The sequence below is a fragment of the Thunnus thynnus genome, chromosome 6, assembly GCF_963924715.1.
Source record: "Thunnus thynnus chromosome 6, fThuThy2.1, whole genome shotgun sequence".
Lineage (NCBI taxonomy): Eukaryota > Metazoa > Chordata > Actinopteri > Scombriformes > Scombridae > Thunnus > Thunnus thynnus.
This window is the reverse complement of record NC_089522.1, coordinates 18,259,575-18,285,734: the sequence shown is the minus strand read 5'-3', so window position 1 is coordinate 18,285,734 and position 26,160 is coordinate 18,259,575. Positions and strand designations below refer to the sequence as shown.

General features: G+C 40.0%; 3 protein-coding genes across 3 annotated transcripts; all 3 read right to left on the bottom strand.

Annotated features, from left to right (window-relative positions):
• Nucleotides 1-604: 604 nt before the first annotated feature.
• On the bottom strand, nucleotides 605-8,454 carry tnnt2a (troponin T type 2a (cardiac)). The gene is made up of 14 exons (XM_067593612.1): nucleotides 8,417-8,454; nucleotides 8,178-8,200; nucleotides 7,565-7,582; nucleotides 6,245-6,307; nucleotides 4,764-4,793; nucleotides 4,581-4,608; nucleotides 3,703-3,766; nucleotides 3,249-3,365; nucleotides 3,065-3,142; nucleotides 2,864-2,974; nucleotides 2,530-2,639; nucleotides 2,303-2,393; nucleotides 2,159-2,199; nucleotides 605-860 (listed from the first exon to the last, which is right to left on the bottom strand). Exons 1-14 carry the CDS (start codon nucleotides 8,452-8,454, stop codon nucleotides 827-829), a joined length of 846 nt encoding a protein of 281 aa, XP_067449713.1. The 3' UTR covers nucleotides 605-826.
• Nucleotides 8,455-8,608: 154 nt separating this feature from the next.
• Nucleotides 8,609-17,363, bottom strand: lad1 (ladinin). The gene is made up of 14 exons (XM_067592323.1): nucleotides 17,194-17,363; nucleotides 16,296-16,475; nucleotides 15,409-15,712; nucleotides 14,620-14,693; nucleotides 13,060-13,231; nucleotides 12,716-12,799; nucleotides 12,361-12,404; nucleotides 12,231-12,273; nucleotides 11,837-11,880; nucleotides 11,670-11,736; nucleotides 11,329-11,463; nucleotides 11,124-11,213; nucleotides 9,835-9,947; nucleotides 8,609-9,630 (listed from the first exon to the last, which is right to left on the bottom strand). Exons 1-13 carry the CDS (start codon nucleotides 17,229-17,231, stop codon nucleotides 9,849-9,851), a joined length of 1,374 nt encoding a protein of 457 aa, XP_067448424.1. The 5' UTR covers nucleotides 17,232-17,363; the 3' UTR covers nucleotides 8,609-9,630; nucleotides 9,835-9,848.
• Nucleotides 17,364-19,022: 1,659 nt separating this feature from the next.
• On the bottom strand, nucleotides 19,023-21,479 carry tnni1a (troponin I type 1a (skeletal, slow)). Its single transcript, XM_067592306.1, has 5 exons — nucleotides 21,302-21,479; nucleotides 21,056-21,187; nucleotides 20,624-20,713; nucleotides 20,319-20,495; nucleotides 19,023-19,650 (listed from the first exon to the last, which is right to left on the bottom strand). Exons 1-5 carry the CDS (start codon nucleotides 21,356-21,358, stop codon nucleotides 19,546-19,548), a joined length of 561 nt encoding a protein of 186 aa, XP_067448407.1. The 5' UTR covers nucleotides 21,359-21,479; the 3' UTR covers nucleotides 19,023-19,545.
• Nucleotides 21,480-26,160: the final 4,681 nt, after the last annotated feature.

The following is a 26,160-nucleotide window of genomic DNA, read 5'->3' as shown; positions in this document are numbered from 1 at the left end:
CAAAGCCTCATACTGTTTTCAAACAACCAGCTAATATTTTTTGTATTTTTAATGGACATTAATTGTGTATAGTTAAATTTAGATCATTTTCAGGTATAGTACATTTATTGTAAAAACGTGTCCCTCCACTGGGTGGTTGAGTGCTGAGAAATGATACAGATCAGATCTACACCAATGACCTAATTGGTTTTGTTTTGTATCTGCATGTCTGATCAATACCAAGAATGTCGTCATGTAAAATTGCTGGGAAGTGAGTTTCTGATATACTTTTAAGACAAGTTTGAGTAGGGACTACATTTCCTCATTAAATGGGTTTTATCACCAGGATTACTGGAAAATGAAAATGATTCACTCTACTTTCACCCAAGGGTGTGGCTGAGTGCATTGGGTGGAGGTCTGGGCATCAGCCCAAGAAGCATTATGACAGTCTCAGTCATGTCAGAGCCTGTCTCTGAGTTGAAAGATGTCTCTTCCTGTCTTTGCTATAGGCTTTCTACATTCATGTCATTTTAGAGTTAGACTCATTTTACACTCTGTGGCGTTTTGGATGCCAATAAACAAACACACACTCTCTGAAAGGTCTTAACATGCAAGAGACGGTTGATTTAACTGAGATTGTTTTATTTACACCCATAAACACAGAGCATCTAATTTGAAGGGTGGGAATCGGAAAAAACAACACACTGAGATCGAACTGGATATAATTTATAGGTGGTGGAATTGGGGAAACAGGTGTGACTGGGGTGTGACAGGAAGGCTGGGGTTTGATTTGAGGCGTTGGCTGCAGGATGAGGCCGATGGTTACACTGTTCGTTCAGTCAGTGTCTTATTTCCTTAACCCTCTCTTGGTCCTCTTGGTTCTGTTGAAAACAAGAAAGTGTCACATGGGATAAAAGGCACAACTTTGTTTGCATTTGCACATTTGGCAGACATTTTGAGGTTGCAGAATCCTTTACAGTCCATTCCTAAAATAACAAGATAATCATCAGAAATAATCAGACATTCAAGTGCTCTTTCAGTGTGTCTGTGACAGGTGTGACAGCTGACCTGCCTGCCACATCAAGCTTACCCAGTTAGAGTGAATAACAGAGCCTCGAGGGGGCAGGCGTGCTTTTAAAGATGAGCAAAATGTGAGCTGGAATGTGACAGGGAGGGGAAGGTGCCTGCACTCTTCAGATAGTAACAAGCATCAAAAGGCCTGCTACATATGCACACAAGCACCTTAATCCCACCATTTATATGAAATAGCACATGGGTGAGTCAAATTATAACAACTTAATTGTTGTGTCTGACTCTGCTGCATGTCTGTGTTATTGTTGGTGTGAAACAGTTATATATTCTAATTATGGCAGCCTTTATTCGTAGCTCTTGTCAGTGACACTGCAGTATGATCTCAGGGCTCCACCATTATTCTTACAACTTGAATTACAAGACTACCCAAAACGGTAACCAACTTTGTTTTGGTAACCTAAAGTTAACTCTAATCTTACAGGGGCACTTCACTAATTTTAAACATCAAGTTAATTTACTCCAGAGGCACAGCACTACTCAGCTTGCAAAAATGGTGATATAATGTCACTTTGAACGAAAATTTTTGTTTGGTTTTCAGTAACTTCCTTATTACGTTGTGCCAAGTCAGATATATCAGAAAAAGTTTAAGAAACATTTCCCGAGTTGGTGTGAATGATATTTACAACTCAGAATCTCATAATTATAATAAATCCAATATGACACGAACACAGCATTAGACTGAGACTTCAATTTTTTGTGTTATAAACTGGAGTTGGATTTGGGTGTGGGCATAGGAAATTATCAGGCAAGAAAGGTGTAACGAAAGATGCTACTGAGTTGCATCATGGGACATATAGGATCCATTGTCTCTGACTTAAACTAAGGGCTAAAAGTGAGGATACGTCTGCCTCTTCTTCTTCAATTTTGACCTTTATTTGTCCCCCAATTTAATGGAAGTGCAACACTAAATTTCTGGAGTACATCTTTTAATCCTAATTCTTTTACATTTTAGGGTATTAGTTGGACTACAATTTTTGTTCATGTCACATGATCTGTCTTTCTAAGCTCATGGTCATGGAGCATCTGTGTGAAAGGTGTGTGTGGCGTCAGGGAGAGAAAAAATGAGATTCAGATTATGCATTCTTACGTTTTCTGATGGTCACTGACACGGTTCCTCAGCACATTTATCTGAAACAAAGAAAACATGCAAATGTTACTCTAAGGAGGTCTATTAGATCCTGTGCCTTTAATAATATGTGTTGTATATTGCTGCACACACACACACACACACCTCATATTTCTGTCTGGTGTACTCGTACTGCAGTTCAAATTTCTCTGCCTCCAGCTTGTACATCCACTCCCACAGCTCCTTAGCTTTGTCCCTGTTAGACACAGACACAGAAAAATGGTGTTGTATGGTGGCTGGGGGTTTTTTATGTTGAGGGATTATTTTCATTGCCTCATGTTTATCAAAAAGAATCCCCCTAACAAAAATACTTAAAAATACTCCCCACATACTTGAGTTTCTCCTGGCCGAAGTGCTCAATGTCCAGAGGTTTACGCCTTTCAATCAGGATCTTCTTCTTCTTCTCCCTCTCAGTCTGCCTCTTACCACTCCGTTTCTCTGTCTGCAGGAAAGTGGTATAATTCATCACTCTGGTCCTTCACATTTTAACTACTTTACCTCCCCACTCTGATGGAAATCTTGGAGCTGAGTAATTCAGAAATACCAAGTTAAGACTGTGAAATGTTACCCAAAGTCCAAAAGAAGAGTTGTGAGCAACGTCTAATTAAGAAATTAAAGAAATATGAAATATCCTTCACACCTATGATGAAACCTCCACCTGCTTACCAACTTCTGCATGTAACCTCCAAAGTGCAGGCTGGTCAGGGTTTTCTTCTTCTTGGCGTCATCCTCTGCTTTCCTCTTGGCCTCTTCCTCCTCCTTACGAGCTCTTTCATCCTAAAGAGATACGGATCCAGAGAGAAAGAGAACCAGGAGTGAAATGTAAGAATTAAAATTTACATTACAGCAGCTGGAATCGGGCTCTACCTCAAGACGCTTCTGTCGCTCCTTCTCTCTCTCACTGCGGATTCTTTGCTGCTCTGCTCTCTCAGAACGGCGCTTGTCCTGCACAACAGATTATCCGAACTTAACACATCTTAACCAGATATTTAATGTTACGTGTGTGTATTAATAGGTTTGTATTAAATTGGCCATAGTGTAGGGAACTCACAATCCTCTCTTTGAGATTAATGAGCTCCTCTTCTTCCTTCTTTCTGCTTTCAAAGTGAACCTCGATCAAAGTCTGAAGCTCCATCAGGTCCTTCTCCATCCTCTTACGATGTATGTCCTACAGAAACAGGGTTTCAGTAAGCCAGCGCTTTTTGTATTACATGTTATGCACCTATTCTTCATTGGTTTCCTCATTAGAGAAAGACAAGATACACACATTTGTTATTGGTCTCAAATTAAGGGGATACAATGCATAAATCAAAACAAAAAGAGCTTAATTCGAGTTTCACTGGAAAGTAGCGAAAAATTGTCATAAATATATACCGAGCCATACTGAATAGAAACTTAAGAAAATGCATATCTATCCCAACACAACATCTTACCAAATTTACATTTTACATGCTTAGGGAGGAATGTATGTCACAGTATGGGCTGTAAGTAAATCTGTCACTCACATCAAAATCCACTTTCTCTCCATCTGGGATCTTGGGAGGAATGAGGTTGGGCATGATAAATGGCCTAGAGATTTTTTTTAAAAAGAGGACAAGAGTGAGTTATAAAATAGAGTAAGAAAGAGCTGAAGAGAATAAAAACAGAAGAAAATAATTAGTTGTTGTTTCTGCAGATATCAAAGGAGGATAAAATGCAATCAGCAGGTTTAAAAACATGCTAAACAAATGGTGCTTCAATGTATTAATGCATGTCTGTGTCTGTGAATTGTTGGGAATTGCTCAGAGGCAGCTTCTACATTTATTAATTTAGTCGCACACTTTGAAGACATTTAATTTTATTTTTACTTCACAAAGTTAAAGAATTAATTTTAACTAACTGCATACTATATAGCCTAGACAGAGATAGGAACAAGTCATTGTTTTGCAAATCACAAGTCCCAAGTCAACTTTAGATTTAAACATAGTCGGTATTCTTCACAGAATTTAATGACATTTCTGAACAAAGGGGTTAGTAAGGATTATAGTTACATGAGGGTTAGGTTTATAATTAAGGTTAGGTATAACAACTTTGATCAGGGGTACGTTTACTGTAAGTGTGTTTCCCCTGTTTCCAGTCTTTATGCTAAGCTAAGCTAGGCAGCTGCTGACTCCTACTTCATATTTAACGGACAGACATGACAGTGGTTTCAATCTTTTCATCTCACAAATAAATTGTCAAACTATTATTTTAATTCATGTTTCGCATCCAGGAAGTAGCATTAGCTCTACAATACATTTTGGGTTTCCACAAAATTACTATAATATTAAAAACGTGTGTGTGTGTGTGTGTGTGTGTGTGTGTGTGTGTGTGTGTGTGTGCATCATTAGAGTGTGCTGCTCACTTGTTGAATTTTGGCTTGGCCTCCTCCTCTGTTGAGAAAGAAAATAAAAATAGAAAGAGAGGTGACTGATAAGTGAGTCCAAACACCCACACACACACACACACACACACGCACGTACACACATACACCAAGACAATAGAGTCACACAGTGTTCATTTTGATAGAATTTAGATAAAATCTTACCCTCTCCCTCCTCAGCTTCCCCCTCTTCATCTGAAACCAAATTAAAATTCTTGAGAGTTTGTTGTTGTTGTTGTTGTTGTTGTTGTTGTGTGTGTGTGTGTTAGACAAAATTGCTGAGAGACAAAGTGATACATCGGAGAATAGAAATAAAGAAAAAGACCAAAACAGAGCCCTGCTTATCTGTGTTTCTGCGTGTCAAACGTGAAGTGATGCATATGTCAAATATAAATAACACTCTGGAGAGGTGTGACAGGTTGTGTAGGAAGATAATAAGCTGTCTCTCACCAAAAAGAGTCATGGTATGTGTGACCTCTGAATGACACTCAACCAAACATTTTAAACAAAAAATTGACCATTCTTCCTTCAATTAGAGGAAGAATGATGGTGTTGGTGACTACAGCCCTGCTAGTGGCACTGTGCAGCTGTATTGAGGCACAGCGGTGCTTTGAGCTAAATGCTTCCCAGTGTTAACATGCTGATGTTTAGCCGGTATAATGTTTACCATCTTCAGCACTGAACACAAGTAGCTACAGTGACCTGATGATGGCGCTAGATGAAAAATCAGGAAGTCACCAAAGTCATCAGGATTCATCATGAATGTCTGTTAAAAATGTTGCGCCAATACATCATACCTGGCAGAAGTTGAGATATTTCACTGGTAAAATTAGTATTTATCCAGTGATTATCTATATTAAATCTGGCAAGTCATCCAATAGCTGTTGAGACATTTCACTAAAAAATAAAAATTCTTGTCTGGAAAACAAATTCCCGCAGAAAAAATTTCATAGATGTTATATTATTGGCATATTTCTGTCCGGAGTAAAGTGGTTGAGCAACCGATCAACTGACTAGCAGACAGAGAGACGCCTTCCCTACAACTGTGCCTCTAGCATTGGCAAAAAAAAAAAACACTTGGGTGATACACTGAATTGGCAGGAGAAATGCTGCATTCACAAACCATTTTGATAAGTCGAACAGTCACCTTCACCTGCCCAGTGTGAGGGTGTGACACATCAGATGACAGGTGCCTCTCAGGGTATTTGTTTATTCAAAGGCACAGATGAGACAGAAAGATTAAAATGAATTTGACATTTCATGTAACTGGCAACAAGAGAGAGAGACACCTTAAAATTGCTGATGAAGGAAAATGGCAAACAATGGCACCTAATTCTGACTAATAAACCTAAAGAGCCTTAGGGTTGGGTGGGATGGGCCGCCGAGGGACTGCTCCCAACCAGTGACTGTGTCTGGTGTGACTAAGACAGACAGATAGAGCGAGAGGAAGAAGACATGTGGGTTTGAACTTGTCAAGTAACTGCAGACCTTCATATACGTGTGACTGAGATAGCAGATCATTTCTCCGTCTGTCTCTGACTGATGGTTAAGGACGGCATGTCAACACATGCACAATACTATGCATGGATGTTGTCTTCACTCAACAAGCACCATACGACAAAGTTTTCCACTTTCAAACTCCTCACCTTGTTCTTCGTTGGCCTCCTCCACCTCCTCCTCCTCCGCTTTGTCTTCCTCCTGCGGGGCCTCTGGGTGAAAGGAAGATTGTAGAGCAGATAGTGACATATCGGTGAGATATCTTGACAGTCAGAGGGTGTGCTGCTGAGTCATTGCCTTATTGGAATGATCACCCTTCCTTGTCAATGACCTCTCATTTTTCATGTTCATGGTGAGAGTCATCCATCATCATCCCTCATATTACAGGAGCTTGTTTGCACTTTTTTTGAAGATATATCCATATTATGTTCGTTTAACTGTTGGATTGACATGGTGCCCCAGAGTAGGACAGACAACATGGAGAGCCTTGCAGAGAGATAACAAGTGAGAGAATGAGCTACCCACCTCTGCTATTTAAAGCAGATAGCACTCAAGTACACGTGAATAGACGTGTGTGTTCATTCGGAGTCGGACAGATGTGATGACAATATTCTCTCACAACTCTGGTTTCAAGTGACAAGGCATGTGTGGTATTCAAAAACAAAATGACATTCAGCAGTTCATGAGCGACACTTTCTGAAATATCTCCATCGCTGACAGCAAAAAGAGGCTGACTTTGTGGATTCAGAAAAGTTTGTTTGAGCTTTTGATAGTGGCGCTAACACTGATCATTCAAAAACGTTGGATCAGAGACCAAGGAGAGTCTAGTCTCCTTGGTTTGACGTTGCCAGTTTGTTAAATGGATATTTTCAGCTTTGGCCTTATTTCTCAATAATACTTGTATGATTTCTGACTGAAAATAGGTCAAGTAGTTACAGAAGATGTCCACAAATCCAGCTTGACATTTACTGTCTATGGATTATTTCAAAAGATACATTTTTCAGCTCAAAGCAAAAGCAGTACCTTCCTCTGCCTCCTCCTCCTCCTCCTCCTCCTCCTCCTCCTGCACCTCCTCCTCTACCCCTTCCTCCTCTGCTGAGCAAAGCACAGAGCTGGTTAGTACAGCCGAAAGAATGAAAGAAAGAAAGAAAGAGAGAAAGAAAGAAAGAAAGAAAGAAAGAAAGAAAGAAAGAAAGAAAGAAAGAAAGAAAGAACTTTTTTAAAGCATGGTGAGATCACTCATGAATGATTTCATTAATCATTCTTGAGCGTCACAGCTGTTGTATTTTAACCACAGACATCCTGACTGTCAGGAGAAACAATGCTCATCACTCCACCTGTTGCTCTAATAAAATGGCATTACATGCAGCCTTCTGCAACACAACCAAAAAATCATTCATTTATGATCCAGAGATTGATTCATAAATGTCAGCACTCAAGCTATACAGGAAAGTTCACAAGTCCCGTACCTTCTACAGCCTCCTCTTCTGAAACCACGCAGCCAGGGAAACACGCAAGAGAAGGAAATTACAAACATAATGACATAATGAGAGATGCAAGCTGCGGTTTCTTAGTGCTGCATATTCAACTACTGTTACTGTGATGCCCTGTAATGCTAAAACTAATTACAAGGAAAAGAAGAGCAGGAAGAAAAAACCACCATCAAGATACTGAACAAATAAATTTTACATTGTGTAGATTTCCCCAAATATCTACCAAAGACTTCCTTGTTGAGTACTGCAATCACTCAACAAGGAAGTCTTTGGGCACAAACAAACAAACATCAAATGTTAGGAAATATTCAGACCTCTGCAGCTATTGTAATTATATGCCAAGTAGACAATCAGACTGAGCATTCACAATTGATTCATAGATCAATTTGACACTATCATTGACAGGGGGTACAACTAAGAAAATATCTTTAATGTCCTTTTAAATCCATATAATAATGTATGTAGTATGTAGTAGTATCAGGTTACTATATTAAACTCACTGGATTATGCAGAGAAAACATTTGCCTCAACAACATGGCTTTAGTTTTAACAGCTGATCTCATCTTTTAGCACTGAAACCATACCAAACCTGATTCCTTACCTTCCACCACCCTGTGAAAATGAAACGGGTATGTACATTATTATTATGACTCAAAAAAATGTTTACATAGCAACTGTCATCATATCACAGAAACATAAAGCTGTCATTACAGTGGATGCAAAGAAATTGCTGTACATGTCTGCACATTTGCACACGTTTTGTATATTTAAGTAGAAACAGCAGGAACTTAAATGTGACAACTGAAATGGAGAAAAGCTTCAACCTACTCCTCGTACTCCTCCACCACTTCCTCGTTGTCTGACATGGCAGTGATCAGGTGTGAATCTGAATATTGAACACAGACTCCATAAATTCACCTAGAAATCACGCTCCACTTCACTTTTTCACCATTTACAGCATCCTTACAACATTTTCTAGTGTACATAGTGTTTTCTGGTTTCACACACAGTCAGTAAAGCTTACCTGAGGATCAGATGGAGTGATGGAGAGACTCAGTGTGCAGCAGGAGAGAGGTCCTCGCTTACACTAACAGGAACGTGAGGTGACTGTCAGATGGTAAAGGGACAGACTGTGTAGTGGGGAAAGAGGCTTTAGGACCCCTTGTTGTGTTATTAATAACTTTTTTAGATAGCTTGTACTCTCCATTATCACCATTCCCAAAAAAGGCCGCCATGTGCACGGCTGCTGGTTTGCGTGGCCAAAGAGATCCCGATAAAGCCACAGATGATGATTCATGCACACACACATTCTCTCACCCTTGTATGGCAACCTGCCACTGACAAAACACAGGCATACAACTCTTATCTACATCCTCCCTCCCCTGAGATAAGTGACTCTGAAGAGTATAGATGCATTTAAAACCACAAGGTTTCCGTGTTTTGTAAGTAAGCAATAACAAAAAGAAGTTAGGACAGACATTTGTAGTATTAAAACCTTTTATTCCTTAAGCAGGCAGCATCTTGCCCATAAGGACAGACAAAACAAAAATGAGATTTTGGCAGATTAGATAAAAACATACAATTAAAGCTCCAGAATTTCCACCGCTGTAATTCAATAAACATAGGTATCTATAGATATCATTAACCTTAAGACCTTCACTTGTTTAAAGTGCTTGACAAATTACACAAAAGCAAAATAGCTGAAGACTTTTAAAACAAATATTTCTGCTATTTCTTTTTACTCTTTTCCTCACATATTAAACGTCTTCCTCTTATATTTTAATGTTTGAAATTTGGTATATTTATACTTTAAGAAGCAATGTAAAAGTGTGTAATAGAAGCAGTATCCTCCTTTTCAGTTCTCTAAAGCTGCAACTCTTTTTGTAGGCTTTTTTCTCTATTTCTCCTATCTGCTGCTTCTGTGCACTTTGGCAGCAAAGAAAAACAAAACAAAACATAAAAAGCATGAAGAAACAATCAGTCAGTCTTGCATCCATTAATCTTCCAGTTTTCTCCTTCTCCTCTCATCATCTTCTGATTTCCTACAAATAAAGACATGGAAGAAATACAAAAGAAATAGTTACTGACGAAATGCACTTTTATTTGATATTATAATACACATTAAAGCTACTGTATGTTACCACTGTTGGGAACCTCGGATCAGTTTAATTTAAAATGTGTTTTACTCATTTCCATGAAAAACGCTAAACAAATACTGTAAGTATGGGACAGTTTTCTTACTGTACCTAGTGGACGTCCTTCACTTGTAAACTTTTCCTGGGCTGGTGTTTGCGACACCGTCCTCCCCTTTGCTCTCAAACAGGCTCCTCTTGCTGGTGATGTCCACATGTCTCAAGTCCTACAGATAGAAAAATGAAAGATTATCACATTTAATTTTACATGGCAATCAATCTTCAATACAGCAGAAAACATGCAGAAAAAAATATATATTTTAACTAGATTTGTCTAGTAAACTAATGTATTAGAATAATTTCTCTATAAAGAATTATAACAAAAACATATTTTTTTCCCACTAGGATAAAACAAAGATGACTGTGTCCCTGTAGCCACAGATACTTTACTGTTAAAACTAACAGCAACTCAGTTATGTCACAGAATTTTTTTGAACTTTATGAATTAACTTTTGAAGACAGTTTTTTTTTTAAGTTAATTTAACCAGTAAAACTCTGAACACAAGTCTCTGATCACAACAAGTCAAACATCTCCCACAATTACAGAGCAGAACAAGAATAAGAAGAATGAATGCAGAGTAAATAATAATAAGAATAAAAATGATGTTTCTGATGAATTTAAATTATAAATAATCATAGGGGCTGGAACCACAAGAAAAAACCTATTTAACCCTTAAACACTGTTCATATTCTGATCCTTCACAGTTTCCCCTCATATTTAGTCTCTATACCAAACTGCTGATCCACAAACCAAACATTTTTCATCTATAAATACCTCATCAGTCATTAGTAAGTGGGTGATTAATTAACTCACAATCACACTATATTATGGTTCTGCGTTACCTAAAACAGGTCAAACAATAATTTAAGTGAATGTTGTTGAATGTGAAGAAAGCAAGAAATGTGTATCAGCTGCACAAAAATAAAAATTACACACATATTTGTAAATATTTATATTTTCTGGCTCATTCTAGAAAAAGTCATAACATTTCAGGCTAAAAGAACAATGTTTAGGGTGTTTTTACAACTCTCAAATTTAAAAATGGGTCAAATTTGACCTGAACAGTATGTAAGGGTTAAGAAACAAAAATGCACTAAATTAGTGGGAACAGCCTGAACACGTTTAAATAACGACCTTAATGATGAAAGTAAAATGCAAAAGTAATCAAAGGTAAACAACAGGAAGAAAACAATTAAAGTTGTTTTGGACACTGAGGCACATATAGCTGAAAGAGTACTACTGCCCTCTAGTTGCCTGATGCTACACTTGTATAACTTCCTACATGACGCAGGTTAAGTTGACCTGAAACAATGCAAATAGCCTGGTTAATGGGTGATCTGACCGAGGGACTTTGTGAAGAGCCAGGTTGGTTGGTCTTGTTGAGCCAGCGGTTGATCCGGTCCGACATTCCTGACGTGAAGGTTCTGAATTCCTGATAACACCAGAGACGCGAGATCATTAGAGCGCATGCACAATACATCACACAGTACACATTAAAGGAACATCTGATACAGAATAAAAACTGTTGCTGTAAGTCATGAGCGTACCTGTCTGGAAACTCCAGGGCTGGTTGGGTTCGCTGCCTGCTGCTCCTTCTCAAAGAGGCCTCTCTTCCTGGACACCTCCTCCATCAGGAAGAGGGTCCTCTGGGTCACATCTGGAGACTTGGTCACTTCAGATTTCTACATGGAATATAGGAAGCAGAGAAAAGGCACTTTGTTGTTGTTTGTTAGCACTCTATCCACAAACCTTACGCCAAGGACATTTACAGTGCTAATACCTGATGTAGAGTAATAATATGATTGTACAGTATGCTGTATTTTACTGTGACATTAACATGCTGCATTATAAGGCTGAGTTTCTGTGTTTTGTTGCCTGAGAGTCTGACCTGTGCAGCCTGGGCCAGTCTCTGCATCTTCTCCTGAATGGACCGGGATGAAATCCTCTGCCTAGAGCTTCACAAAGCATAATGCAGATATGCAAAGATCCAGTTTTATTCTGGTAAGTCAACTGCTGCACTAAAAAGAGTCAAATTAGTCGGCAATAAAAACTTACTTCCTCTGGAAGGATGATGCTTTGTCTTCATCTTCATTTTGGCTCTGGTTCAAACCAAAAGAGAATTAAAGTTAATAAAGTAAGTCGACGTCTGTGATCTTTTTACCCAGCTGATATTGAAAGAATACCTCCCTGTCCGAGGTGCAGAGTGAAGAGATACTGTAAATAATCTCACTAAAAAATTTGATGCAAAAAAGCCAAGAAACAAGTGCAGTGATCATTTGGTTATTCATGTGCATTGACATTCTGTTTTGTTAATTTTATTGTATTTTCTTTAAGTATCTGTTTCACATAAAGCATTTTTGCTGATTGATTGAAGTGCAATAAAAACTAAAAAAAATATATTAAAACTAACATTTACTTTACATCAGGTGAAAGTAAATTGTTATCTTACTGTGCTGGATTCAAACTTCTTGGATGCCACCCTGACACTTGCACTAAAACAGAATAAAACAGTTGAAATTTAACTGAAAGTATACAGACACAGCAAGGCTCAGGGTTAAAACAAGGATTTTTTTTCTTACCTCCTCTGCAGTGGTGAGCTATCTCCCTCTTTCTTCTTCATCATCTGTTGATGACCAAACATAAGTGTGTTAGCAAACCTTGCAGTCGCTTAAATATCGACAGCTCTGGACCTGCGCAGTCATCCTCTCTCTTCTGATGTGTTGGGGTGTTAACAAAGCAACCAGTCAGCACTGAAAGCTGGTAAATACTCAGCTATTAGCATAAGCCCGAAGCTTTTGGCACAAGCAAACCATCCTGAACTATCTGACGGCTGATGGGAGATTAAATCTTGTTTTAACAGTCAAATAGGCATAAATTAATGTTGGCCTTCACTTTGGAGAATGTGTGTGTGTGTGTGTGTGTGTGTGTGTTTACCCTGAAAGATAAGGTCCTGGAGCTCTGTCTGACGAAGGCAGGTTTGGTAGACTGTTCAAAGGCAGAAGAGTCATTCACACTGGTCTGAGGTAAAGAAAAATAATGTAAAAAAAGTTCAGATTTAATTATCCACTGATCATCTTTTCTTCAAGATTGTTTCCTTGGTGCCAAGCAGCTGCAGGTGCGACTCCACCACTGTGCTCTTAACACTAGAGGGTGCTTTTGCTTTATTAAATGGTCGAGCAGTGGCGTCAGCACTTTGCAAGCAGCCAAGCTCCATTTGACAAGCAAAACATGAAGCAGAGATAGTTATGTTATAAATGATGTCATGCGTGTTAAACTACCTCCTGTGTGTGTCCGTTCTCAAAAGGGCTTTGAGCTCCCCTAGGTGAGGGACTCTGACAGGACGAAGGCCACTGTCCTGGAGGTGACATGGGGGTTGTTGGAGAGCAAGGGCTCATGGGAGTTGTGCTCCCGCTGGCAGAGGGACTCTTGTCGAGCGAGATGGAGACAGAACTGCAACACCAGAAACACGAGTGAGCTAAAAGGTCAGTGGAAGATGTGACCGAGAAGGCAACCAGTGATCCAAGACCAACTCGCAGTAAAGCTGCAGTCTATTAAAGGACGGGTTCACAATCGTTCAAGTCTGTGCTAAAACAACAGTCAGGTGCCCAAATTGACACATGTTTTTCTTGCTGTAATCATTCCTCCTGTTCATACTGACCATCAAGACATCCCATTCATAATAAGTGATGGGGGGCAATTCCTTTCATGCAAAGATGTATTTAAAAGTTTATCTGAAACTAATATGAGAATTCAGCTGTCTGAATTAGTCAAATCAAGTCAGTATCTTTCAAAGTTGCTGACTTTTTATGTGCCAAATTCCCTCTTTTTGTTACGATCCTTCCACTGCAGCTGAACAGGGAAACACTGTCCATCGAGTCACAAAGAGGCTCTCTTATTTGACTAACTCAGATGGCTGAAGCCTTATATTATCTTCACATAAACTTTTAAATATATTTTTGCTCAGGACTTTGTCCTCCATCACTTACAGTGCATTATAACGCATTTGGAGAGGATCTTCTAATGGTCAGTATGGACATGAGGAATGATTACAGCGAGCAAAACCTGTTTTTAGACAGACTTGAAAAATTGTGAACCCATCCTTTAAAGTCTGAACAGTACCCTATTCACTGGCCTCTTTTTGAAATATTTTCTATTATGTGGCTCTCTCATCACATTTACCCTTCTTTGTATAATAAAGTGACATGAATTGACAACACTAACAACTGAAAATTTCACTACCATGACAAACTGCCAAGAATGGTGACTTACATTTTAATGCTTTGACTGGCAAACTGACAGATCATTACTGTTACAATGTATGAAACACCTCATGAAAGCCAGATCTCTGCACTTTGTATTTTCTTTGGAGAACTTATTTGTAACCAAAGAGAAAGCCAGAAGTACAATTTGTGTTTTCAAACTCACAGACAATCAAATGTCTGCCTCAGAATGTCTTGACAAGATTTTTTTGATGGGACAAAGGTCTGTAGATGCAAGATTAGATTATACACAGTATATATTTATATGTCAGGGGTACTAAAGTAAACTACTTACCCTTTACTAAAGTAAACTAAAGGGTAAGTAAACATGTGTCTTTTGGAGACTGGTTTGTGACCACATGTCTTCATATGGTTGATAATTTCATCAAAAACCAAGGTCACTATTCATTTTTAATTGGTGATCATCATGTTTTTGGTTGTTCTATCACTGCCTTCCGGCACTGTTGGTCTCTGCCACACTTTGATAACTTTTATCTTATCTTAAAAATGGTTTTGATACTTCCTGAAGACTAACCTTCAAAAAGAACAATAGATGAAAAAAAGAAAGTGCTTGTTAACCTGACAAACTTGCGAGCTGAGTTGGATGGCGGCTTGGGATCAGGGTCTCTGCCCGATGACTCTCCGTTTTCATGCTAACAAAAACACAAACAGAAGACACAATCAAAATGAGTGCAGAACACACAAGGTTTTGAACAGTCACCTGAGACACACCTTGCGTTACATAACACTGCAGGGGTATGGCCTAATTTGCAGACACACCGAATAAGAGCCGCCTTGAAGTGTAATAAAAGATAAAGTTCAAATTATGACCTTAAGCACACCTTATCAAAGTTTTATGGATTATTTGCATGGTCACTTGGTTCACTGAAAGAGTTTCAGTCCAGTAATATGACAGGGGATTAATGTACATACTTTCCTCTATCCTCAAAGAGAAGTTGTTTATAACTAGTAATATAACTAGCATAGATGTCATGCATGTCTATGTTCTCCTAAATATTGTTACTAATGTACACTGAGTCTCTCCATCTTTAAAGAGACTGTGTTTGTGTGAGAATGTGGGGCAGAGTTCGATCTCTTAGTTTCTGTTGTAGGGTGTTGAAAATGATTAACATTACTTTCGCTCTACGTGGGGTAACAGCTAACTGTGATTAACCACACTGCAGGTTGGCACTATTGGTAGCACTGTGTTATGTCTCAGTAAAACATTAAAGCTTGGATCTGAGTGAAGGCATCTCCAGTGTTTGTGTGCCTGTCATCTGTCGGTGAAGGCAGTTCAGTCATTGTCAAAAGTTGGGAAAAAATATTTCTTTCATAGCGGTGAAAGGAAGTAACTGGCTTGATTCTTACTTGTCTGTCTGTGATGTTAGTGCTGGTTTTGCTGCTGCTGCTGCTGGGATTGTAAGAGGCTGTTTTTTGGGGTGGTTGTGGTTTGGTTTTGACCAAGGGGGGTGCACTGCCCTGCCCCTCATCCAAGTCCCCAAGTAGCTCGACCCTTGCGCCTCCTGAGAGGCCGCCTCCTTCTTCTCTGTTAGCTTCCGCTCCATCATCCCCTACCTCCTTCTGTCGTCTCAGCGTCTCCACATGCCGCATCCTCCGCTTCTCATCGCGGACACGCAGCATCTCCACAAAGTCCAGTTGCATCTGCTCCACACTGGAGATAAACAGTATATATATATATACACACACATGTGAATGACCGATATATATATGATGGATTGTCTCTAGAGAAGGGTGAAAGGACCTGTCGGCACTGTGTCAGATCAGGTTTCTCTAATGAAAGGCCCTATAGTTCCTCTCCCTCTTTGAAGAAAGCTGCTGCTCCAGGTACTCAGCTGCTGGTGTTTTTTGACAGCTTTTTATACATTGCATGCACGGTATCAGGTTTTTTTCATGTGTTTGAAAAGTATACAGATGACACAGTCCCGTGGGGCAGAAGTGTAAGAAACGCCCCCCATCCCTCTTTGCTCCTGAAATCCAACCACTAAAAAGGCTTCCCATCAAAGATTATGCACTCTTACATACCAGCATTGCTTGCAAGAAACAAAGAGAAAAAGAAAGATGGTGAGAATGAAACAAAAAGACAGAAAAAAAGAGAGAGAAAATAGAAGTTGAAAAACAAGCAGAAAGAAGCAGAGCAAACACACCTACAGCAACACACTCATGTTCAGGAAGTCTATAAATCCAGCTTTGGCAAGTACAAATCAAATTCTGTTTTACTGAATAATGAGAATAACCTGCTGAGACCCTGGGACGTCTCACTTGTGGAGTCTGCCCCACGGGTGCTGTCACTGGTGGGTGAGCTTCCAGGTGATGTACTGAAGTCAGCGTCGGGGTCGCCGCTTGAGCTCTTCACCCTCCTCCTCTTCTCCCTCTCCACTTCCTCCTCATCTTCCATTGTCCATTGACGCGCTAGGCTGAGGACAGGGTGATAATGCACACAGGAAACACACATGATATTCAATAAACGTAGATGTAAAACAGAAAATGAAACAAATGCAGAGACACGAGGGCAAAAATGCAGATACACATGGCAGACAAATGCACTATCCAAACAATCCATCAACTGCCAAAACTTGAAGTCTACAGAAATGAATCCTCCTTGTTTTGGTTTTTGGGAAGGAGAGATTACGGTTATAATAGCCGTTACACAGAACCTGCTTTACTTGTTCATCATCTGTTTATGAGTAGAGTCACAGCCTATCTAAGCAACTATAAATCAAGCTTTAAGCACAGAAAATACATCATTTATTGGAGTATTGCTGCATCCAGTTACAGTGCAGCAGGAAGCTGATTTTCTTTCTGGATAAACACATTTACAGGAAGGTAAATGGTAAAAATATTCACATTTTAAGCTGCAAAACCTCAACTGTAGTCAGCTAGAAAGATATTCAAACATCACAGCAAAGATAAAGAGCCTGTAACACAGTCAGTGGACATAATACCACAATGTGTGTGGTATGGCTTACTGCTGACTTCTGCTACAAACGTTAATGACATTGTCAAGAAATGCTAGTAAATTGGCTAAACTAACTCGTTTTTATGCTAGAATCAAATTAAACTTCAAAAGCAGCAGCTGCAGATGGTGCTCTCAAACACAGGTGTCATATTGCATTAAGAAAACTCAAATCTTACCTGGACAAAGCCGACCAGTTTTTCCGACTGATGGACATATTGGACGAATAGTAAAGTTTCCAGGTGAACTTCACTGACAGACAGAAAGTCGACTGACTGACGGGCACTCTGAGGGCGGCAGTCAAATTACAGTCAGTGAGGCACAAAACAGTCCACCTTTACCCCGCTGTAGTTCACTGAGGTGTCACATGACCGCAAAGGTAAGCTACCCACCTGAGAGAGAGAGAGAGAGAGAGAGAGAGAGAGAGAGAGAGAGAGAGAGAGAGAGAGAGAGAGAGCTTCTCCATACATGGTGGCAGTGTGGCAGTTTTGATAACTGTGACAGTCACTCTTTTAAGGCCATTTTACACCACCTGATTATTATTATTATTATTAGATAAAAAGGAGGAATGCAACAATAACCAAGTAAAACTGATCTAATAGGAACTCCTCAGCAGTTACTCAACAACTAACTACTACTACTACAACTACTAAACAATTACTAATTAATTACTAAGTCAAATTTAAGTAGAAAATAGAAGGATTTGTTAATATAGCACTTTTTAAAAAGTTGCAATGCTTATGAGAGTTAAGAAAGTTAAGAAGAAAAAATATATATCAAAGAGGCACGATAGTAACAGGCATGATACCAACAAAATATAATTAGAACAAAAATATACATAAAACAAAACAGCAAAAAACATCTGTTAAAAGTGTTTTTTAAAGAGAGGTCAATTGAATTGGATGGTCCAATAGTAAAATGAAAACTATAACTATGTTTGTGTGCATGTCCAACTCTGCATTGATGCTTTGTTGCAGTAGACAGCCACACTTTCTTTACAGTGTGAGTCAGGTTGTTTGCTCTGCTCTGTGAGGCCACACCCTTCCCCTAAAGCCCAGTGTCTCGGACTCTGACCCAGGCTCGGGCTCAGTCCAACACACATAGCCTCCACCTCTTTACACCACACCTGCACCTGCCATGTGCACAGCATGAGGCCACAATAACCAGGATGAGCTACTATTATGATTAGAGGTGCAGCATCTGATGCTCATCCAGATCCTTCTTTCTTTAGTATGCGATCATCCTTCACTGACGTTTGGAGGAGGTTGGCTCATTCTAACATGTACCATTAAGATGCTATCTTATAGAGCTAGTTTGCATGTCACTCCCTAACCAAAGAAGCAATGTGTGCTGTATCATTCCAAGCAGTGAAGAGTTTAATCTGTCTGTGTGTTTGTATGAATGTGTGCAGTATTCAAACTCTGTCTGAGCCTCTGAGCCCAAAATTAGCCTTACATTTTCAGGGAAGACCTGTCTTCACAAACAGGGAGTGAATTAGACAAACATTCCCTGAGGCAAAAATCTATTTAGTGATACATGACCACAGCTGGCTCTTTGCATCCACATTGGCTAACAGGAGGACTGTTTTACAGCTGTGGACAGAACACGGCCCTAAACAGCTGGCAGACAAAGACCATCAGCAGAAATGTATAACTTACCATGTAAGCTGTGTTGCAGAAGTGCCTCTGTGTGAGAGCTGCATTTCTTGGAGTCAATTTTTTGTTCGAATGTTCCTCACACATTTCACTAACTAAAAAGCGTACCAGAGGCTGTGCATCCATGAATGCTGTAAGGTGTTTTTATAGCTGTGACTGAGCAAAGTCACCTTTTACCTGTATCTGGAATGGTAAAAATCATATTTCTTTGCTGTATCTCTAGTATATTGTACTACTGCGAAGAGAAGACAGGTGTAACAAGAAAACCCTTAATGTGGTGAAGATTCCCTGTGAAGTGAAGCCATTGTTCATTCAGCACACAATCGCATAGGAAAAAGTGCATCACAATGAAATGTGATTCATTTGGTTAATTTTATTGAAATATCAGTTTTCATGTAAATTTATCAGATGAAGTGCACATCATTATGTTTAATGACATAAACAAAACCACAGGCCATGCTTACAGTTTATCCCCAAACAAGAACATCAAAGTTGCATTTTAATTCAGCCAAGTCGGCCTACTAATAATACTATCCACATTTGTCTTGTAGAGATACAAGCCGCACTTTGACATCTCTGCACAAATATAAACCTAAATCTCTGAGGTTCAGCTATGACAACAACAATACAAATAATAATACATGTCACATAGATATAGACATTTTCAACACCTCATCAATGAACAGCAAATAGATCAGTTCTTAAGGAAAGTGGAGAAAAAGGAGTGTGGAGAGATCTTCTCATCTCCGTGGCAGGAGCATAACTAAGGATGACAGCGTGAGACAGAAATACAGAAGGTGCAATAATAGACAACAAAACCAATCTAGATGCAGGAGGAGTGCTGGAGCTCACATGGCATCAGCCCACCTTCTGGGTTCACTGGGCAGGACCCTTAGCAGCATCGAACATCTTCTTTCTGCCCTCCATCCCTGACATGGCCTCCACATTCTTCCTCCAGTCGCTGTCCTCTACTGGTCTCTTCTGAAGATAGTTAAAGTAATTAAAATAGATGATGTAAAAGAGTGGGAGTGTTCTTTGTTTTGTTTTGTTTAAAGAGACGGTTAAGTAGAGCAGGTTCCGAATTTCTTATTGTCATTAGTGTTGTGTCTAAGCCTTTGAGATCCATGTTTTCAACTGGGAATCCCCTAGGAGAATTCTGTATAACCATACTAGTATAACTGGTTTGCAGCACCTGTGCATACAGACACACACACACACACACACAAACACACCAGTACCAGCTAATCTGCACATGTACGCACACACGCACACACACACACACACACACACACACACACACACAGATCAGTGAGCAGAACCGTCACAAAGTTACTCTTCTGTGTACAATGGGATCATTGTCTTTTGACGGTACCTCCTCTCACACACACACACGGTCACCGCCCTGCGCTGGCCTATTGCTCGGTATCTCAAGCACACCTTTCACACACACACACACACACACACACACATAAACACACTTTTCAGCTGTTCCATGGTACTTTAAACACTGACGTCATGTGCATATCTGAGACTTCACAGTAGCTACCTGCACAGTTGCCCAAAGGAAAGTACGCATCTTGCTCGGGCTGGTTTGATCGTGTTTGTGTGTATGTATGAGTGTGTTTTCTCTTTTTTCCTTCTCTACACACCTTTTCAGTGTCCTCTTTCTTGACAGACTTGAGGTTGGCGCGGAGGTCCATAGAGACTTTGTGCTTGGAGCCCAGCAGCGAGCGGAGGATGGCGTCAGCAGAGACACGAACACGCCGTAGATTAGGCCTCTTGAATTTCCCCCTGAGGTCCAGTACCTTGATGTTCAGGTCTTTAATCTGGAGCAGGGGCAGAGAATTGAGAGGCATTAGCCATCTGAAAAGTAGAACTTATATGATGTCATATTAATCAATACGATAACATTTCCAATTCTGCCTGTTGCACATGGAAATGAGCTGAAGTGTACCTCACGTGTGTTGAGCATGACCTTGGCCTCAATGTCATATCGCTCCTCATCCACCACATTTATCTTGGCATGGAGCTCTTTGCAGAGATCCTGTACATATACACACATAAACACACACACACAAGTAAAGATATGCATATTTTCATTATCATAATTACAAATTCAAGTTAGCTGATTTCTGGAGCAACTTCAAATTTGTGCATCTGGAAAAATGTCAGTTCTCAGAGCATCATCCTTAGGGGCATATTCTTGAGATAACTGACTGAAAAAGGAAATAAATATGTGGTGCAATTCTTGAAAAAATGTTTTCAGCCAGCATCGATAACAACATTGCCTGTAGTTGTAAAAAAAATAGAGCTTTTACTGGTTTTGAATTAGAGAAGTCAGTGGAGGGAAGAACAGGAAAATTATGGGAAGTTGAGGACAAGTTACCTGTAGCTGTGCAAGACCCAAGCTGCTGGTGTTGAGAGGTGGAGCTCTCTCTGACAGATACTTCTGTTTCTCGTCTTCTTTATCCAGGATCTCCTGCTCTAATTCCTCCTTGGCCTTTGCTACCATCAGACTCTGCACAAACGTGAACACAGCAACACAGGAGATGACTTATGCTGCTCTCCTGTGGTCAAACACTTGTATTACATTATGGTTTAAAGTAGAAATTTGGTCCATGATCTCTCTCACCTTGAGCATCAGCTTCCTTGAAGCTGAGATCTTTGGTTTTCTCTGGATGGAAAACATAGTTCAGGATATTGCCAACACAATTATAATGTTAATACTTCACTTTTAGCTTAAAAACTTATTATGTCAGTTGTTTCTTTGGAATTTTGTAGCATCATGAAATCCTTTTGTAAGAGTTAGAGGTCAAATGGTCTTACCTCTTGCCTGTAAAAGAAAAATGAACAAGATTTAAAGGAAGAAAGACCAACATTTAGAGACAATTCCTAAACAATAAAAGTTCAGAAATATTTGTTTTGTGTTAATGTGTGTATGAATGAGTGAATGGTCTATAATAAGAACACAAAGCCTAATTAACTCACACATGTTCAGGCATCCTGCTGATGAGACCTCACTGGAGGAGAGACAGAAGAGATTAGGAACACACTGAACAGTTGTCAGTGTTTGCTCATCGGCTTTTGGAGGGCCAGATCATCTTTCCACACTTCTCTATGAACGCCCTCTCAGAATTTGGAGTCACTGTATATCAGCTGTCAGCAGGCCAATCATACAAAACTCGACACACTTTCGTCTAACCTTCTGCTGGTTCACACTCTATTGAGACTTTATTGTCAAGAGAAGTCTGGGCTCTACTTCTCATGGCCCCACAAACAAATCTCTGTATCTTTTCAGCATTAACACTGCAGGACTTTCCAAAAGCATTCTCCCAATTTTGTGTAAGCATGTTGTGGAAAAATCCTAGTTTTACATGATTGGATTTCCTGTGTGAGAGACTTAAATTGCCCAATTGAGGTTGTATAAGCAATTTTAAATCAAGCCTAGTCTTCAAGTCTAGCATCAAGGTTATTAACAATCATTGTCAGAACTCGCTGAGGACAGGTGTGTTTGGGAGATATTTTCTATAAAATGTTTAAAAAATAGTGAGAACTGTGACACATTTAACTGTGGTTTAATTCATTTAACTTGTCTTGCCAGCTCATCCTTGTTGTTTTCATTTGTGTCATCACCTTATCTTCACCCTCCTCTCCCTCAGTCACTCTCCTGCCCCCTTGCCCTTTATCACATCAACAAGGGATTTACGGCATTCACCCCTTCGCTGTCTCACCTTTCTCTCTTTATGTCCCTCTCCCATTTTTATTAGTCAGTTCCAGCTGGGAATGATGTCATGTAAGACCTCTCTAGCTCGATGGGGTTACAAACTGCTCCAGTGGATTAGGAAAATTCCAGAGTGATAGCCATCCCTCATCCATTTCTCCTGTCTCTCATCCCCATCTTTCTGCTCAGGATTATCTCGGGGAGAGGAATTTAGAGTGGCCTGTCTCCCCAAATAGACCAGGGGACATCTGATAGACAGCTGTGGGGGGTGATTGTACTCTGGGGTGCCCGGCCTGGCCCAGGGATTTACCGCCAGTAACTCTTAGATGCTTATGAGCCTCTGTGGTGAAGCCAACTTGGCAATACGGAAAAAAAACAGCCCAAGCTGCTTTGGAAAGTTCACGTCACCCTCAGATTTGAACAGAGCTCCTCTACTATTTCAGTTAATTATTCTGCAGTGTTCTGGATGGTGTAGTTATGGTTTAGGCACAACCACAGCCCAAAAGATGACTTCAGGCTACTGACAAAATGATATAAAAACACTTTTTACCCTTCGCCCTCTCTACTAATATGCCTGATTACCTCACTGACATTATATACCTTACACTGATGTCATCAAAAATATGGAATCAACACTTCTGCTAGATCTGTTTGAAGGTAATAACATGTCCATTGCATGAATAATTAAATCCAGAATTACCTGAAGTTAAAATAAATTTTCAACAAATAAATGGTTGTACCAGGCAGATTTAAAACAACTCAAACTGTCATCAATGCAGTTTATTTACTACATATGCACAGAGGCCTAACACAACACCTGAAAAGCTTTACAGACCACACCATGAAGGGAACTTACCAGTGTTAGAAGCTCGGAGCGTGAGATGCAACAGCGTCGGGATGGACAGATCAGAGATGAGACCAACGATTTGGTGTCCCTCTATTTAACCGCACCTCCCTCCCAGTGTCTCACTCTCTCTTTCTCTTTTGTTAGTGGAGGCTATTATTAGTCTCCCCCATCGCTCTTACTCCCTAATCTTACTCTGTCCATTTGTCTTTCGCAGATTCATTATAAACCCAGGGCCAGCAGTTAGAGCCTGGAGATTTGGCTTTGCACGACACAGGAGGATGGAGCCAACTCAGGCAGGAGTCCTTTGTTCATGCTTGTCAAAGATTGTCCTGGTAGGAACTTGACACTAAATAATAATGGGAGGAAAAAAGCTAATGCTAATGAGTGTTATGGTTACAAGTGCTGGGAGAAAGAGAGAGTGAGAACACCTGTCCCGTGTAATGAAACGAGTCCTCTATGTTGTTATACAATATTTTTAGCTATGCTAATGGCATGGCTCTGTGGATGCCAATGTTGGTCTGTCCACCACGCTGAACCAGACTGAAATGAATCCAACTATTGGATGGATATCCATGAAATTTTGTACAGATATACAGTACTGTACAAAAGTTTAAGGCACTAAAAGTAAAGTGAGGATGCTTTTAAAAATAACTGATAAATAAAAACTATTCATGGCATTAACTTCATACAAAGTGCAGTAAACAGAAGAAACCTAAATCAAATCAATATTTCATGTGATAACGCTTTGCCTTTAAAACAGCACCAATTCTCCTCAGTACACTTATGCACGGTTTTCATGGCACTTGGCAGGTAGGTTGTTCCAAGCATCTTGGAGAACTTTCCACAGTTCTTCTGTGAATTTACGCTGTCTCAGTTGCATCTGTCTCCCAGACTGACTTGATGATGTTGAGATCAGGGCTCTGTGGGGGCCACACCATCTGTTGCAGGACTCCTTGTTCCTCTTGTCACTGATGATAGATCTTTATGACTCCGCCTGTATGTTTGGAGTCATTGTGAAGCTGCAGAATAAATTTGGGACCAATCAGACACCTTCCTGATGGTATTGCATTATGGATGAGAATCTAAACATCTAAAGTCACATGTCTTTTGCACAGTACTGTACCTGCTAAACATCAGCATGTTAGCATTATCAATATGAGCATGTTATCATGCTGACGTTAGCATTTAGTCAAAGCACTGCTGTGCCTAAGGAAGCCTCACAGAAACTACTAGCAGCTGTAGACTCTTAAATCCTGTTTACACACACCTTAATCTCAAAGGGCAGATCAAAATGCTAGACATGCTTGCAAGGAGGCCCTTGGGAAAATTTTGCCTTGCATTAAGCCTGTCAGGCAATGAAACTTCATGATACTGTCTATGACCCAAATGAAAATGAAAGGGTACTGCATAGACTTACCGCCAAAACTCAAGACACAGAATTGGCACTTGCTATTACTTCCAAATTGTCAGGCAGATACACATAACTAAATTATTAAGTTTTCTGATGATGTAGCAGGTGTGTTTCCATCAGTAATACGTGCAAACAGAAGGGTAAAACCCTACAATTAATTGTAATAAGTTGAGAAACATGCAAAATGCTTCATCCAAAAGTCAAAATCATTCATGTTGGGATTTACCTGTAATTTATACAGTCCAAGAGGTGACATGTAGAATATTATCATGATCCAACAATTCCAAGAACCTTCCAGAAAAGAAAAAAACATTTCACAGTAATATTGTTTTTCAGTATGTGTGGGGAGGGAGTAAAGTACTGAGAAAAATATAAAACAAACGTGTAATACATACACATGCACACAAAACATATTAAATACAAGACAGCTGACATGTTGGCTCAGTTGGCTTTACTCAAAAGGAAAGGAGGAGCCTGCATTACATGTAGATTTGCCAAAAACCTTGATGATCAAACCACAGAGAAGCCGCACAGAGACACACACAAATACACACACACCTACAGAGAAGTGCTTACTTACTGTAACAGGAGAGAGACAGACCTCTAGTGGTTTCACACTCATACAGCAGACAGCAGCTCCATGTGGTGAAGCCTGAGAGGAATCTTGGTCAAAGAGGTATGCACACACACATGCTTTCACTTTGCTTAACTGATCAAATGACAATTTGCAGTAGCATCTATTAGATAGATTCATTCAGCTCTAGATCAGCCTATGTGCTACGATTTGGTTCATGAAACTGTAAATTATTGTACAGTGAGTGTGTGTGTTTACCTGCTGAGAAAAGCAGATTCACTGGCCAGAGGTCATGATGTTTAGACAGGGCATTCCTCTGAGTAGTGTGAGCACACACACTCTGAAGTACTGGATTTTTAGAACATTTTGCACATACTCGCCACCAATCACACATATTCATATTAGGATATTCTGTGTGTTTACACCTGCCTACACACACACAGTTTAGTACACTGATCCATCACTGGGTGTCTCCGTTCCTTGCAGTGCTCTTGGTTCCTTGCTGACTCATGCGGTGTGGATAGCTTTGGGGTTTTCCACAGAAACGAGAGAAGTCACTACACAATCGACCCTTTATCCCTGACCTGCACTGAGCACCACAGCCCTCTCCACAGCTCATACACAGGCTGCTATATTCTTGACACACACACAAAAACATGCTTGAATGAACAATCTACGCAAGGCCTCGCTAACAAGAGTCTGCTGATGCTGAGACCTTGCTGAATTTCGTGCTGGGTGTGCGCGTAAGCTTCCGTAGGTGAATGTGTGTGGGTGGATGTTTGTGTGCACATGCCTCAGGCTCACTGCTTTCTCATTAGTCCTCCACACTGCTCAGAACAAAAGGTGTCCTGACTTCATCATACACGAAAGAGCAATGCCACAGTGTGTGTGTCTATGCGTCTGGGGTGTGTGTGTGTATTTTCTAGAGGCTATAACAG